The sequence below is a fragment of the Fragaria vesca genome, linkage group LG5 (assembly GCF_000184155.1).
Source record: "Fragaria vesca subsp. vesca linkage group LG5, FraVesHawaii_1.0, whole genome shotgun sequence".
NCBI classification, from domain to species: Eukaryota; Viridiplantae; Streptophyta; class Magnoliopsida; order Rosales; family Rosaceae; genus Fragaria; species Fragaria vesca.
In genome coordinates this window covers 12,284,176-12,300,564 of record NC_020495.1, presented here as the reverse complement: position 1 = coordinate 12,300,564, position 16,389 = coordinate 12,284,176, and the positions used below count along the sequence as shown (strand labels likewise).

The window sequence follows — 16,389 nt, the reverse complement described above, 5'->3', positions numbered from 1 at the left end:
ATACGGATTTCCGTCGTTTCTCCACCATTCCAGCACCGACGACGCTGTTTCTTCTCCTCGGCTTGATCTCAGACCTCCCCGACGGTGTTAGAATGAAGAAAAAGGCAGGAGAGATTGCGATCGGAGGTCCACCATGATCTGTTGTGAAGTTCTGTGTGAGATTGCTGCACAGACCTCTGATCGCGATCTCTCCGGCCTTCTTCTTCATTCCAACACCGTCAGGGGAGGTCTGGGATCACGCTGGGGAGAAGAAAACGGCGTCGCCGGCGCTGGAATGGTGGAGAAACGGCGGAAATCCGTAGGGAAAACCTGTACTGACGTCGGCACCAGAAACAGACTGTATATATCTATATATATTATATATATATATACACTCTAAAAATTTTGTAATTATTTCAACATATATACACACAAAAGTTACATATATCATGCATCAAGCAATCCAGTAATTATATTATCCTCAGAAGTAAGCAACATTCCATCAAAATTAGACCGACAAAGTCGCCAGAAAGTTCACTGGAAAATATGACTAAATTAAGAAAGTAGATGAATTAAAGTTACATACCAATTAGGAGAGAAGCAGCTTTCGAAGATCGATCAAAATCTTGAAGAAAAGTTTCCAAAACTCGGTTTGGATGACTCGGTTTCAAAGTCTTCAAATTTGTTCTCTTCTAGGCAGAGGTTGAGTAAATGATGTGTTTCACTTAACCGACAAAACCTTCCGTCGCCTAAGACAAAATCTGTCGGCTAGGAAATATATTCGTTCTGTGTTATGTCAGGAAATAAAGGCATTTCTTAGTCGACGGAACAGGTCGTCGGCTAAGTAAGACATATTCATCACCCAAGACTTACTTAGCTGACGACAAAAGGTTCGTCCCCCAGGATCAACTTACCAGACGGACACAGGTTCATCGCCCAAGACTAACTATACCGACGGAACTATTTCGCCGTCTAGGAGTATCTAAATCGTCTGAACTTAGACGACGAGCCAATTTCGTCGATTAGGAAGATCTTAGGCGACGGAGGTCGTCGACAATCAGTTTTCGTCGCGTAAGACTTACTAAGCCGACGAAATATTGCCGACGAACATATTTCGTCGCCTGGGAGTTAGTAAGTCGACGGAGCTTAGACGACAAATCCTATTTCGTCGGGTAGACATGTCTCAGTCGACGGACGTCCTCGACAGTCAATTTCCATCGCGTAAATAGATCTTAGGCGACGGCTGTGGAGTCTTAGACGACGGTTGGTGTTTCCGTTGGCGAATACGTACTTAGCCGATGGATTTATTATTTTCTGTCGGCTAAGAGGCGATTTCCTATAGTGGATGTAATCTCTCGGCACATGTGAAATGGTACAACTATGTATTTCAGATCTGCAACATAGTGTCTGACCATTCTGACAGCTTCGTGAATCAAACTTGAGTTTAGGGTTTCTCTTATTAATGCTAGACCAGTACGCCACTCGTGATGTATTTAGAAGCGGAAGTTTTTAAACTTACATTATCCTTGAGTAAACCCTAAATTCCAAATATTAGCTACAAGCTAGTCAATTAAGCAACAACTAATAGACCAATCGATTGAAGGTCGATCACAATATCTTCACAAAAACATTGTTTTTTCTAAATCCATGAGGCTGAATTTGGTTCTTTCCCCGATGGATTCTTAGGTGGATCGGGGTGCAAACTGCAATTTTCACATTCTATGAATCTTGTCAATTTATGAATCTTCACATTCTCATAAATGCAAACTGCAATTTTCGATCACTCACTACATGCATGCATATATTAAATTAAACTACCCTTCAACACTTCATAGTCGATTCTACAAGTCCAACTATAGAATGATAAAGAAGAACTTGGATTTCTGAAATCTGACCGGCTGTTCGTGATTTAGATATGAAAGATAAAGGGAAATCTCAATTAAAAGATATATGACATTCTCAGAAAAAAAGAAAAAAAAAATGAAAGATATATGAATGGTCCCACTTATTGAATCGTGCACCAACGGGTAATGGAATGCTTATCTTCCAGAAAGCAAATAGTGTCATCGATCGTATATATACAAGTGGTTACATGCCTTTTAAACTGCTGATGATACGATACGATATGATATGATACGACTGGTTGCATACAAATATTGTTAACTTCTAATTTTTTATGAGGATTCTTTTTTATACCTAAATGTGTTTCATCCCTTTTCTCTTGTTTTCATCTGTTTAGAGCCAACCTATGAGATTCCCCTAGTTATTTATTGGCTATATATGTTAATGTGCAAAGGTGATTTTGACATGCACTACTAATCTACTAAAACATGGTTTGATTTCTTTTTTTTCTTTTCACTTGAATAGTTTGGATTCTATATGTATGGCTGGTCAAGAAAATATATAGGCATGGTCATTTGATTGCAAATCAGTATACATGCACAAGCTAGAGAGAACTCATGAATTCTTCATCTGGTTTTGAAATCAGTTAAAATTATGCAAGTAACCTATTTGTGTAAAAGGTGAAAGAAATTAAAATGATGCAAGTAATCATATACCATAATCTGAATTAGCTACGTTGTCTTTAAGATGTACAAACTATAATTACGTTAGTACATTACATATATACAAGGGCAGACTTGTTGACAGAGAAAGAACATGGAACAACGTACAGGTGCACATGTAAGAAATCAGCCTCTCAACATGGATGCGGTGAGACATTGATCCTTTTGCTTTGTCAAAATATTCTGTTTGAATCACATATTTGATCATAGAAGCGTACATGATCTCATGTGGGAATGTAAGTGGGATCCTGATTGATGTGCAATACCATTGGAAAAGAAATTTTCAGCGGCTTGGTTGTTTTCTACCTTTTAATTTATTGTTTGATTCACTTCATGTTTTTTTTTTCCTTCACATAAATGACCATTTTATACTAATTTAAACTCTTCATTGTCCATTTCAATGACAACAATATATGTGAGTCCATTCATTCTAAGAGTATACAACTCCTAGAGCCCATTTCATCAAATAAGTTTTTTTTGTTACGTTGTATATGTTTGTAACATTTTTCCCTCACTTTTTAAAAATGCTTAGAGAGAGAAAAAGAAAAACAGCAAAGACTTTATCGAAACCTCACCGTAACTATTTTTCTTTTTACCATTAGGTGAGTACTTGTTGTTCCAAATGACTTTTACAGACAAGTCATCCATCTATTTCCATGCCCGGTAATCCAACTCAATCCAAAGTATTTGTCTGGGTTCAAGGGAACATTCAGGTAATCCATTCCTAATATAATGCAATCTTAAGAGGAGTAAGACCGTTAGACCCAGCATGGTCCGACTGGAATTCGAGCCCATTTCAACAAGTTTTGAAGATTGGTGATTATTCTGTTTTGTTATTTGGGCCTGTACTTCCATCCCAGTGATCCAACCAAAGAAAAACCAGAGCTTTTAAGTTTTTGAATAGCTAGCTGAATGTGATGAATCTAGGATTTCAAGTTGGGGCATTTTGTCCCAATACTCGAGCAGTACGTCAATCTGCTAGTGTTGGTTTAGTGGTTCCGGATGAGACTGGCAAAATTAATCCGATTTGCATGTAAGCTTTTCCGTCATGTCACTAGCCCGGACGATATGTATTTGAATATCCACTCGCCGAGGTTTAGTTTTTGACCTAATTTCGAAGGGCCTTGTACGTCACTGTTTGCCGCCGGCGGAACTAAATCCATGCATGCTTTTGGGTTCGCCTCTGTCGTTTCACATATATACCTCGACTAATTAGGACGTGCATGACAACGTACATCTCAAATAGTTTGATGCACTTGCCTGATTTCATTTTTTCCATGATCAGATGAGACATCAAGATACTGCCCATAGTCTCACGTACATGTTTTATCCATCGATCGATCTAACTAGAACTCTAGAAGTTCTGTTATGTAGAATGATCGATGTGCCTCCTGATTTTCCCTGCTGCATATATTATTTTGTTGATAATTAGATACGTACATTCATGGAGATCACTAGAGAGCGGCCTAAATCATCAATCATATGCACCTTTCATGAATCGTGAATAATAAGAAATTGGGTCCAGGAATTTGTTGCGTGCAAAAGATATCAGATGGAACATTATTTGAGTTTAGAATAAGAGGCTAGCTGATTAATCAGTTTTCTCTTCTTCAACTTCTGATATCGTTTCCTTGATCCCCTAGCCTTAAGAAAGTTCATGCATGCATGTATGTAGGACGTCAAATTAGTGTGATCATGAGAGAGTTGAAAAATGGATATTACAAGGAGATTAATCCGATCCTTTATGTAAAAATGAATGCATGATCCCTCATCAGATCTACCTAATCGATCCTTTTTACATATTAAACTAATTTGTCTAGCTATCTAGCTATCTACCTATTGCAGAAATTGTTTAGAATCAATTCTATCCTATTTTCATTTGAGCCGCGCCTAAACACAACTTATATTATTAGTTAATTCCGCGCTAAATTAAATCACTGTCGATATCGGTGTGATCGATCTGTTGAACATATCTAATATTAAGTTAACAAATAGTGACCGTCTTGTATAATTCTCTGCAGATCTTCACACTGAATCTCATTTGATTGTCAATTTGTTTTTCTCTTTGGCATAAAAGTTGCATATTGAAAGCAATCATCAGGCTACTTGGTATTTTCTTTCACTTGTTTGTTAAAGTAAATGCGACTTGATTTTAAAAAATTGGTAAAAGTGAGTGCCTTTAGCAATGTCCATATTCCCATTGAAAACTTCTGACTATCTTTCTATTCACAGTTTTACTGTCATGATGTTGCAAATTGTTGGATGTCTGGTAGATATTGTTAGTATCTGATTTTGTATGATGCATTATTATCTGTATATGAAATAGTTTTGTTGTCAAATTATTTCTCTGAAACAGCTGTAACGCCATTTTAACAGTAGTTCTTTGTTCTTATGTTACTAAAGAATCTAGACTCTGTTTTAGTGACAAACCTAAGTGCTGCTTGAAATAAAGTCTCTTTGACATATTATTAGGGGTGTGTGACTTGAAATGATTTCGGTCTCTGGACATTAGTTGCCTCACTTTATGTCTTTGTGTCGGAGCTGTTTTGAGCAGTAGTGACTTTCTAGCCTCACTTTTAATCCTCATAAATTGCAGTTGCACTTTCCTTTGCATTCCACATTACTTGATTTACATTGAAATGTAGTAGTTGACTTCTTTATTGGAGGAATGTATGCTGGTGCAAGTTAGTTACACTCCTACAGGCTTTATCGGGAGGAAAATGTACATCCAGAAAAATTACTTCTTATAGATATAAATGTTTGACCTCCGAAAAACTAAAACATTTTGCATTATTTTCTATTTTCTCTGTCATGCTGTGTTTTGAAATTGATAGTGTTTTGGTTATGGTTGTTGTGATTAGAATCTTGATTTACAATACCAGATAGCAAAGATGAAATCGAAAAGATGATTCCTATACCTTGTAACCATATATGGTACATTGGTACCTATGCCAACTAATTGGAGTCCATAAACTAAGGAAGTGTGAAGTATGGCTTTTATTAAGATATTTCCTCATGATTTTGTTCGTTTCCTTCGTGTTCTTATGCAAAAGGGAAGAGAAAACAGATTGAAAGGAAAAGGTTGAGTGTGAGTTTTTGTTTACTTTTATGGTCTATTTTATGCAGCTGTCTAAATTATAATGATAGATTAACATTAACAATGGTAGACTACTCTTGTGCATCATGTAGTGCTTTGGACCCTCACTTGCAGGATCTGACCTATAGAAAAATCTCCTTCGGTGGCTTTAAAAGTCACTTTTGTAATTTGTTGTTTTGCATTCTTTATCAATAGAATAAAACTATATTCATTATCAAAAGTGACAGGATTATTACATAAACATACCGACCCGATGAACTAGGTTTCAAGCAATTTTGGGTTCAATGATGTTTTTAAGATCAATATGCATGTCATTTTGCGACATTTCAATCATAGTTCATTGACCATTAACAAGCATATCTCTAATTTAATTTTCACCGTAGTCGATATTTATAGTTCTTTGCCAAAACTGTCGAATTGATGTGAACCATCAAAGGTTCAAATGTTATATAGAAGTACTTGTATTACAAGAATGGATGAACGAGTAGGTTTTGGCAAACCTAAATAGAATGGGGCAACCGGGAAAAGAGATATCTCAAAGATATATATTAAGCAATTGGAGTTGTTTATGTAATTAGCCACACAAGGAAAGTAGTGTTCTTAGTGGATTGTAGATTCACTTTTGGACGCATTTAGGTGTTGAAATTTATTATGTATATCATGAGCCCTTCATAGTTGCTGCACACTTGCACGCAGCCAATATGGCTGACGACGTTTCTTATATTTGGTTAATAATCTATGGCTTTTATTCCAACCAATATGAATACCACTGGGAAAAAATGGGTTTTGCCGCCCGAAACATGAAGCATATAATGCCAAATGCAGCCTTTCCCTCGAAAATGCCTACTTTTGCAAAGCCTTGTTCACAAAATCCACGAGCAAGAAAACATAGAAATTACAGCTTGTGCTCTCATGGATTTGGAACTGTCTGAAGGTTTTCTACGTCGGGGGTACAACCTTCTTTGTTGTTTTCCTTTTCCTTAACTGCATCTGCTTGCTTCTTTTGTTTGTTGTGTTTGATTTCGCCGTAGAAGTATGAGACAAACCCCCAGAGGGAGAGTGCAAGAGAGACCCCCTTTTCTGCTTGGAACTTTTCGTGGTAGAAAATAACAGCAAAGATCTCAGTTACCGGGAGCAGAACAGCGATTACGATTCCGGATAGAAGAGACGAGGCACAGAAGATGAGTCCTATGGCTCCCAAGAAGAAAGTTTGCCAGACTATTGCACTCACTACAAGCACCACATAGTACGTAGTCTCCCCAAGCTCGAATTTCCTCGCTTCTCTAGGAATCACCTACACAATATATAAATCTATGTTTAGACTACATATATGTTCCAAAAACTTCGTATCTTCCAAAATTTCAAGCAGCTATTAGTGACATAATATTTCTTTCCAGAACTTAAATATAGAAAACGAGATCAACAAGAACACAATGGAGCATTCAGAAACAAAAACAACCGAATACGAGTAAATTAAAGTATACATTGCTACTTTTTACATGCATTATAAGTTTCATAAACTTTTCCAAAATTAGTTTCTCCATCCAAGTTCATCGTCACTGGCATAAAGGTGTTCAATAGTGGATTCATCATGCCACTTTTTTCATTCCAGTATTTTCATACACTATTCCTTCTAAAATAAAAGTGTGTTCATACTATATTATCATATAGTTCATCATTGATCTTAAAAGGCGGAAAGTCTTTTTACAATCTATAATAATAATAAAAAGAATCTAAAACGATATGCACAAATAATTTCCTCATCATTCAATAAATGCCGTCGCATTCCACTGCAATAATTGAAAAACTGGACAATTCTTGGTCTGTGGTTAAATGATAAATTGTACTAATCGATTTAGACTATTCCAGTGCTGCTGCAATTGGCTAGAATTAATCAGAGAAATCGTTGTACTAACCTTGAAGTCATTGTTCACCAGCATCCCAACCGTACAGAAGATGGTAGCAAACAAACTCATAACCATCTGAATCTCCAAAACCAAAGCGTACGTGATGTTCTGCTTGGCCTTCTTATACATCAACTCCACCAACGGCAGCACAAACCCATACAACGCCGCCGCGGCCACCGTCATCACAAACCCTAGCATGTACTGCGCGTTCGACTCCCCCTTGGGCCGGTCCGAGCTCGTGTTCAGGCCAAGAACCGCCGCCCCCACCGTCAGCAGCACGACGGCGTTTATCGAATACGACGTGAACTTCTGCTTCACGAGTATGAAGGCAAACAAGGCCGTGAAAGCTAACTGCGCAGCGATGATCAGGGCTGAGGTGGAGACGGGGAGGCGTGCAACGCCGTAGGCGTAGAGGTAGTCGTCGAGGCCGGTGAGAACGCCGATGACAGCAGAGGCAACGAAGAGAGGAAGCTTCATGAAGAAGAGCTTGGTTGGTGGGTCGGTTGGAGCTTGGTTTTTGCGGCGGTGGTAGTAGGCTATGGCTATTGGGACGAGGATCACAGGCCAGCCACCGGTTTCGAGCATGCTCGAAAGCCAGACGCGTTTGCCGCCGTGGATGAAGTAGAGGCGCATTATCAAAGGGCCGCCGCAGGTGCCTATGGATAAGAGTACGCTGCTCAGAATGAGCAGCAACCTTTTCAGGGCGGCGGCTTTACGTTGCTCATTATCGGTGGTTTCCATTTGCATGACCTTAATGCACTACAGGCCTAAAAATTTGTGTTTGATGGTGTGAGGAGTAATGTGCTTATATAGATGGTTATAGTGAGCAAACTCGGTCTAGATATAAGGGAAGCAAATGCTATGGCCAGCGCATCGAGTGATTCCTAATCGTTCATCATGTACGTACATCAACGGTTGAAAGTCGTCCACGAGTCTATAACTGTCTCTATCGCAGCTCATGGATCAGCAAATGACGATGGATACGGAAGAGTCAAGAAATGAGTACGAGTGTAATGTGTATCAAAGCAGGAGTCAACTATTTGGGTGAAGCTAATGAATATTCTTAGTGTGTGTACGTACACGTCTTGTCGTATGTATTGAATCTGTTGTCATCGATCATTGGTGTAATTTTGCATACTTTGAAGGTAGGGCAATGATAGGCATAGGGAGTGAATCAATTTTACCAATTTTGCATTATTTTTTACGGATAAGAGCTAACTGGCCTAATTGTCCAGCAAAAGTTTGTTTATCCCAATATTATCAAGTGTAGATTGTAGATTGTACATGTATTTATTTAAGGGCAAGGGAATGCAATACTTGTGAAGCTTATGTTAAGGGACATGTAAACATTATGAGAGAAAGTTTTCCAAAAAATGGGGTTAGAGAGAATGTAGGTTCTTGTTTTGTTTCAATCTGTATGGCCATTTGTTTTGAATTTCATTACTCGCTCAAAGTTCACTCGCTTAAGCTCCTTTTTGGGGCTCCATCAGAAGTGAAAATATTTTTTTTAGTGTTAGGGTAATTCAAAAGCTTTTTAGGTTTCGGATGTAATCTCTCAACGCATATGAAATGGTTCAACTATGTATTTCAGATTTACAGCACATTGTCTGACCATTCTAACAGCTTCGTAAATCAAACTTGAGTTTAGGGTTTCTCTGATGCTAGACTAATACGCCACTTGCAATGTATTCAGAAGTGGAAGTTTTTAAACTTACATTATCCTTGAGTAAACACTAAATTCCAAATATTAGCTACAAGCTAGTCAATTAAGCAACAACTCATTGAATAGAGTCAATAGACCAATCGATTGAATGTCACAATATCTAGTTGTTACTTGACAAAAACAATATTTTTCTGAATCCATGAGGCTGAATTTGGTTTCTTTCCCGGATGGATTCTTAGGTGGATCGGGGTGTCAATCTATGAATCTTCACATTCTCATAAATGCAAACTGCAATTTCCGATCACTCATTACATGTATGCATACATTAAACTACCCTTCAACACTTCGTAGTCGATTCTACAAGTCCAACTATAGAATGATAAAGAAGAACTGGGATTTCTGAAATCTGACTGGCTGTTCGTGCTTTAGATATGAAAGATAAAGGGAAATCTCAATTGAAAGATATATATATATATATATATATATATATATATATATATATGAATGGTCCCAGGCCTTATTGAATCGTGCACCAACAGGTAATGCAATGCTTATCTTCCAGAAAGCACCTAGAAAGCTAATAGTGTCATGGATTCTAATGTATACGATCGGTTACAGACCTTTTAAACTGCACATGGTTTCTCTTATGAGTGCTGGTTAAATCATAACATGACGCCTGATGATATGATACGATATGATATGATACGACTGATTGCATATAAATATTGTTAACTTCTAATTTTTGACGAGGATTTTTTTTTTTATACCTAAATATGTTTCATCCCTTATCTCTTGTTTTCATCTGTTTAGAGCCAACCTATGAGATTCCCCTAGATTATTGGCTATATATGTTAATGTGCAAAGGTGATTTTGACATGCACTACTAATCTACTAAAACATGGTTTGATTTCTTTTTTTTTCTTTTTACTTGAATAGTTTGGATTCTATATGTATGGCTGGTCAAGAAAATATATAGGCATGGTCATTTGATTGCAAATTAGTATACATGCACAAGCTAGAGAGAACTCATGAATTCTTCATCTGATTTTGAAATCAGTTAAAATCATGCAAGTAACCTATGTGTGTAAAAGGTGAAAGAAATTAAAATCATGCAAGGAATCATATACCATAATCTGAATTAGCTACGTTGTCTTTAAGATGTACACAAACTATAATTGCATTAGCACATTACATATATACAAGGGCAGACTTGTTGACAGAGAAAGAACATGGAACAACATACGTACAGGTGCACTGTGCACATGTAAGAAATTAGCCTCTCAACATGGATGCGGTGAGACATTGATCCTTTTGCTTTGTCAAAATATTCTGTTTGAATCACATATTTGATCATAGAAGCGTACATGATCTAATCTAATGTGGGAATGTACGTGGGATCCTGATTGATGAGCAATACCAGTGGAAAAGAAATGTTCAGTGGCTTGGTTGTTTTCTACCTTTTAATTCATTGTTTCAATCACTTAATTGTTTTTTTTTCTTTTGGATAAATGACCATTTATACTAACTTAAGCTCCTCATTGCCCATTTCAATAACAAGAAGATATGTGAGTCCATTCACTTAGAGCCCATTCCATCAAATAAGTTTTTTTTTGTTACATTGTATACGTTTGTGACATTTTTCCCTCACTCTTTAGAAATGCTTAAGAGAGAGAAAATGAAAGAGAGCAAAGACTTTACCAGAACCATATTTCCTTCTTTTACCATATTTTTTTTTGGTCTGAATCCTTCTTTTACAATTGGGTGGGTACTTGTTGTTCCAAATGACTTTTATAAGACAAAGTGTCATCCATATATGGAAGCCCGGTAATCCAACTCAATCCAATGTATTTGTCTGGGTTCAAGAGAACATTCAGGTAATCCATTCCTAATATAATGCAATCTTAGAGGGGTTAGACCCAGCATGGCCCGACTGGAATTCGAGCCCATAACAACAAGTTATGAAGATTGGTGACTATTCTGTTTTGTTATTTGGGCCTGTACTTCCATCCCAGTGATCCAACCAAAGAAAACCAGAGCTAATTTGAATAGCTAGACAGCAGTAACCAGAGCTAATTTGAATAGCTAGACAGCAGTTTTTAGGGGTCTAATTAGTCATTGTTGATTTCCGGCCGGGGTTGATTTTTTACGTTGTATGTGAATGAATCTAGGATTTCAGTTTGTCCCAATACTCGAGCAGTACGTCAATATGGTAGTGTTGGTTTAGTGGTTCCGGATGACACTGGCAACCTTAATCCGATTTGCATGTAAGCTTTTCCGTCATGTCGATCACTAGCCCGGACGATATGTATTTGAATCCTCTCGCCGCGGTTTAGTTTGTGACCTTATTACGAAGGCCTTGTCACTGTTTAGTTTTTCACCGGCGAGACTATATCGATGCATGCTTTTGGCATGGGTTCGCCACTTCGCCTATGTCGTTTCACATACCTCGACTTTAGGACGTGCATGCATAGTTTGATGCACTTACCTGATTTCATTTTTTTCCATCAGATCAGACGTCAAGGTACTGCCCATAGTCTCACATATTTTATCCATCTTATTGCTAGTTGGTCTGCATGTTATGTAGAATGATGAGCCTCCGGATTTTCCCTGCTGCATCAACCTCTTGCTAAATTAAGCTGCATATTATTTGTTGATAATTAATTAGATACGTACATTAGTGGAGATCACTAGAGACCGGCCTAAATCATCAATCATATGCACGTTTCATGAATCGTGAATAATAAGAAATTGGGTCCAGGAATTTGTTGCGTGCAAAATATGTCAGATGGAACATTATTTGAGTTTAGAATTAGGGGTTGATTTATCAGTTTTCTCTTCTTCAACTTCTGATCTCTTTTCCTTCCCCCTAACAAATTAAGTCAATGCATGCATGTTTGTAGGACGTCAAATTAGTGTGATCATGAGACAGTTGAAAAATGGATATTACAAGGAGATTAATCCTTTATATAAAAATGCATGATCCCGGCCTCATCACATCTACCTAATCGATCCTTTTTACATATTAAACTCAATTTGTCTAGCTATCTAGCTACCTGTTGCAGAAATTGTTTAGCATCAATTCTATCCTATTTTCATTTAGCTAATCGCAATTAGCCGCGCCTAAACACAACATATATTATTAGTTAATTCTGCACAAAATCACTGTCAATATCGGTGTGATCCGTTGAATAGGAATTTCCCCCCGTCGAGTCTAGGAGAGTTCTACATGCTTTCTTGAGCCACTAATTTGTCTCTACCCTAATGAATTACAGCGATAAAGTAGGTTTAGTTATATCATTTGAAACTGCTCTTGTCTACATCCCTCAGAACAGAAAGCATAAAACCTCAAGTGTGGATTTGTTTAGTTAGTATAGGTTTGTTCTATGTATTACTTTTAATAGTCCTGATTATATATATGTTACATATATATATATATATATATATATTTAATTTTGCGTGTGTAAATGAGTGATGGTTACTCTATTTTTCTTTTTGATCTAAATGTATGATGTGTATATTCAACTTGAGGTTATCAATTATCGTGGTTAACTGCATTGGGTAAAGGCTAAAGCTATCTAACTGAGCAGGCCGCTCAAACACTACTTATCTCTAATGAAGAGGATATCGATGGGTACGTGCATGATTGCAAATATAGCTAGAGGAAATTCGAAGACACTAAAGGGGTGTATTGTATATAAAATTAGTGAAAGTTTTAAAGAAGTCTATGGAATTTGAAAGTCTAGGTGTATTCAATATAGACTTTTAAAAATCAATCAAAGTTTGGGTGTATTCAACTTGATTTTAAAAAATCATTATGAATTCCACCAAAGTTCAGGGGTATTCAATTAAGACTTTTTAAAATGAATAGAAGTTCAGATGTATTCAAAATATCATTCATACTTATGGAATTAATAACTCATGGATAATTATGGACTTTGTAGTGTAAATTACACACACCAAACTCCAATATTTTTCCATCCACTAGAGCAAAGATTTGGAAAAGTCTATGACAGACTTTCTCTTTACATGTGAATAAGTTGATCCTATGATACATCATCTTTTTTTTTCTTTTTATAATATTTTGTGCCTTATCAACGTTCTATTCTACCTATTCTTTTCGAATTGGGTTTTTTAAAATGGTTTAATATTTTGTTGTCTTTTCAATTGTAATGCTTGGAACCCTCGATAACCTAAATATTATCTACTAACTCTTGATATTATAACCATATGATCATATATTATTATATTTGCGTACATGAATTAAACTTGTGAACATCTAATGTCCCACTTTAGAACATGTGTCTTTGGTTTACGTACAAGTATGCGTGTTGTTAAATTAATATAATCTTTTTCGTTACCTATGTTTATGTATTTCAATCAAATATTACAACTATATGTATCGAAATTAGATAGATGAGCACTAAACTTATAATCGGTGTTATTATGTGTTTGTTATTGCATCTTTATTTCTTTTTCTTTCCTGTAACTCTGTAAGTATTGAGAAATCTACAGAAGTCATTCATATGAAATCTGTAAATTTCAGAAATCAGTGAAAGTCTGTGATTAAAAATCGATGGTTTTAAGAAATCAGTGAAAGTCTATGAACTTTTCAAAGAGTCTATAGACTTTTCAAAAAGTCAATTGATTAAAATAAGTCTGTATGAATCCAAATACAATACACCCCCCTAAAAGTTTGAGAATAGAAGACGTACTCGAGTAACATTTACGGCCCGCGCAAGTTTTTCAACAAAAATAGAACATTAAAAGTTTACGTTTTGCATTTCAATTTCCATATAACATATGGATTTCTATAACAGCAAATTGCCATTTGAAGTTCTAGCTCTTAGATTTTTAAGGTATACAAGAAGTAAGAGAGATGATCACAACTCGGTGAGACTAGCTAATTATCAACATGAAAGTTGCGAGCTGAATTATGACAGTATGACGCGAATCAAGCAAAGTAGCCAAATTAAGAGCATATAATATGCGACACTTGAGAGCTGTTAAGCTTGCATTTTCAACTCAAAGAACATCCGGCTACTCTTGGCAGTGCCACTAATAATTGATACAACTTACTATAATTCACAAGATTACTTTACAGATATAATTCTCAACCTTGGTCTTTGATTCATACATAGTACAACCTTATTAGCTGGCCATTTTCCATGCACCATTGTCCATTGCTCTTCTCTTTGATCCACACACACATGAATAAATACAATCCAAAGAATAATTCAAGACATCGAAACCTTAATGTCGACCAACCTTTATTACAAACCCTAACGAATGCAACGAACTCGAACACGCGTCTATGAAAAATGCATGCATTGATCAGTAGATTAATAACTTGGATGATGACCATAACCAGCACCACCGGCACCACCGCCGCCAGCCCCGACTATCTCAGGTTGATGAGGTGGTGGGCCCCCTCCTTCTCCCCCGTAACCTGCTCCTCCTCCGGCTGCAGCAGCACCAGCTTCGCCGCCGCCGTAACCACCTGTTGCTATGACTGTTTCATGGACTTCTTCTTCGGGTTCGCAAGGAACGGCTGCGGGAACCATCACTCTCTTCTTCTTCTTCTTGGCTAAGCAAAAGAGACCGACCAGGAGGAATGCGAGGCAGAATGCACCGCCTAGTGAGACACACACGGCGATGACTGTGGTGTGGTTTTTCCCGCCGGGAGGTGGGGCCACGACGTTTGAGGACGGTGGGATACCTCCAAAAGGTGGAGGAGGAGCGCCGTAGTATATGGGAGGAGGAAAGTGTCCATTGTACCCTGGAGGTGGCGCACCCTTGCTAGGCTTTGGTGGGTAAGATTTCGGGGGTGGAGCTCCCTTACTGGGCTTTGGTGGGTACGACTTGGGTGGTGGTGCACCCTTACTTGGCTTTGGTGGGTACGACTTGGGTGGTGGTGCGCCCTTACTTGGCTTTGGCGGGTACGACTTGGGTGGTGGTGCGCCCTTACTTGGCTTTGGCGGGTACGACTTTGGTGGCGGCGCCTCATAGCTGGGTTTTGGGGGTGATGATTTTGGAGAGTAATGTGGTGGTGGAACAGTGGGTGGGGTGTGATGATAACCATGTGGTGGAGGAGCATAATGGGGCGGTGGCAGTGCTGGAACTGATGGTGGTGAAGCTGGAGGAGTAGCCCAGGTTGGCGGTGGGTAGTGATGGTGATGCGGTGGTGAAGCAATAGGTGGTGGAGGTTTAGGGTAGTCATGGTGGTGAGGTGGTGAAGCAGTGGGTGGTGGAGGTTTAGGGTAGTGATGGTGGTGTGGTGGTGAAGCAGTGGGCGGGGGAGGTTTAGGGTAGTCATGGTGGTGAGGTGGTGACGGTGAAGGTGGAGGAGGTTTAGGATAGTCATGGTGGTGAGGTGGAGGAGGAGATGGTGATGGAGGAGGAGGTGATGCTTTAGGGTAGTGATGGTGATGATGATGTGGTGGTGGTGGAGGTGAAGAAGATGGTGGCTTAGGATAGTCATGGTGAGGAGGTGGTGGAGGAGGAGATGACAGAGGCGGTGGCTTGGGATAGTCATGGTGATGGGGAGGTGGCGGTGATGGTGATGGAGGAGGAGGAGGTGGTTGCACATTGTAGTGTTTCGGGGGTGATTTTGGATGATGATGGTGATGATGGCCGTGGCGGTGAGGTGGTGGAGGTGGAGGTGGTGATGGGGTTACAGGGTTACATGGGGGTGGCGGAGACGGTGGGGGAGGAGCACAAGGGAGAGGTGGTGAAGGTGGTGGAGGAGAGTAGTAGGGATAGCTCATGGTGGCTACAGGGAGTGTTCTTTTGGTAGAAATTTACCCTAATTGGCCACGAACCAATCTCTCTCTCTCTCTCTCCGATCCGCAATATAGACAAGCTCAGACTTAGAAAGATGGATAGAATGAATAGACAGACCTCTATATTTGTAGTGCTACAAATTTAAGTCAAGATCGAAGCTAGAGTAAAGCTTCCCGCGAGTCATTCACACCCAAATTATTTTTATCGAATTTTTTGGCAGGGACATAATAATTGATCTGATTAAGCAAGATTGAGTTGTCATTAACACTTAATTAACATTAAGTAATGACTTTTCAAAATGCAAAGGCCACAGACACCAGAGGCATGCAAAGTCGTTCTATGTTTCTCTTTTTCTTTAGGGTTTAGTCCATACTGGAATGCTCAAACACCAAAGAGCAT

At 38.5% G+C, this 16,389-nt stretch overlaps 1 protein-coding gene across 1 annotated transcript; it reads right to left on the bottom strand.

Moving 5' to 3' along the window:
• Positions 1-6,299: 6,299 nt before the first annotated feature.
• Positions 6,300-8,515, bottom strand: LOC101308380 (purine permease 3-like). The gene is made up of 2 exons (XM_004299643.1): positions 7,557-8,515; positions 6,300-6,934 (listed from the first exon to the last, which is right to left on the bottom strand). Exons 1-2 carry the CDS (start codon positions 8,292-8,294, stop codon positions 6,551-6,553), a joined length of 1,122 nt encoding a protein of 373 aa, XP_004299691.1. The 5' UTR covers positions 8,295-8,515; the 3' UTR covers positions 6,300-6,550.
• Between the last annotated feature and the right edge of the window lie 7,874 nt (positions 8,516-16,389).

What these genes read in the sequence shown, in the direction of transcription:
- LOC101308380 (XM_004299643.1), bottom strand. Translation starts at nt 8,294, where the DNA reads ATGCAAATGGAAACCACCGATAATGAGCAACGTAAAGCCGCCGCCCTG. An exon ending in TGGTGAACAATGACTTCAAG is followed by an intron (nt 6,935 to 7,556) that starts GTTAGTACAACG and finishes TATATTGTGTAG; the next exon opens with GTGATTCCTAGAGAAGCGAG.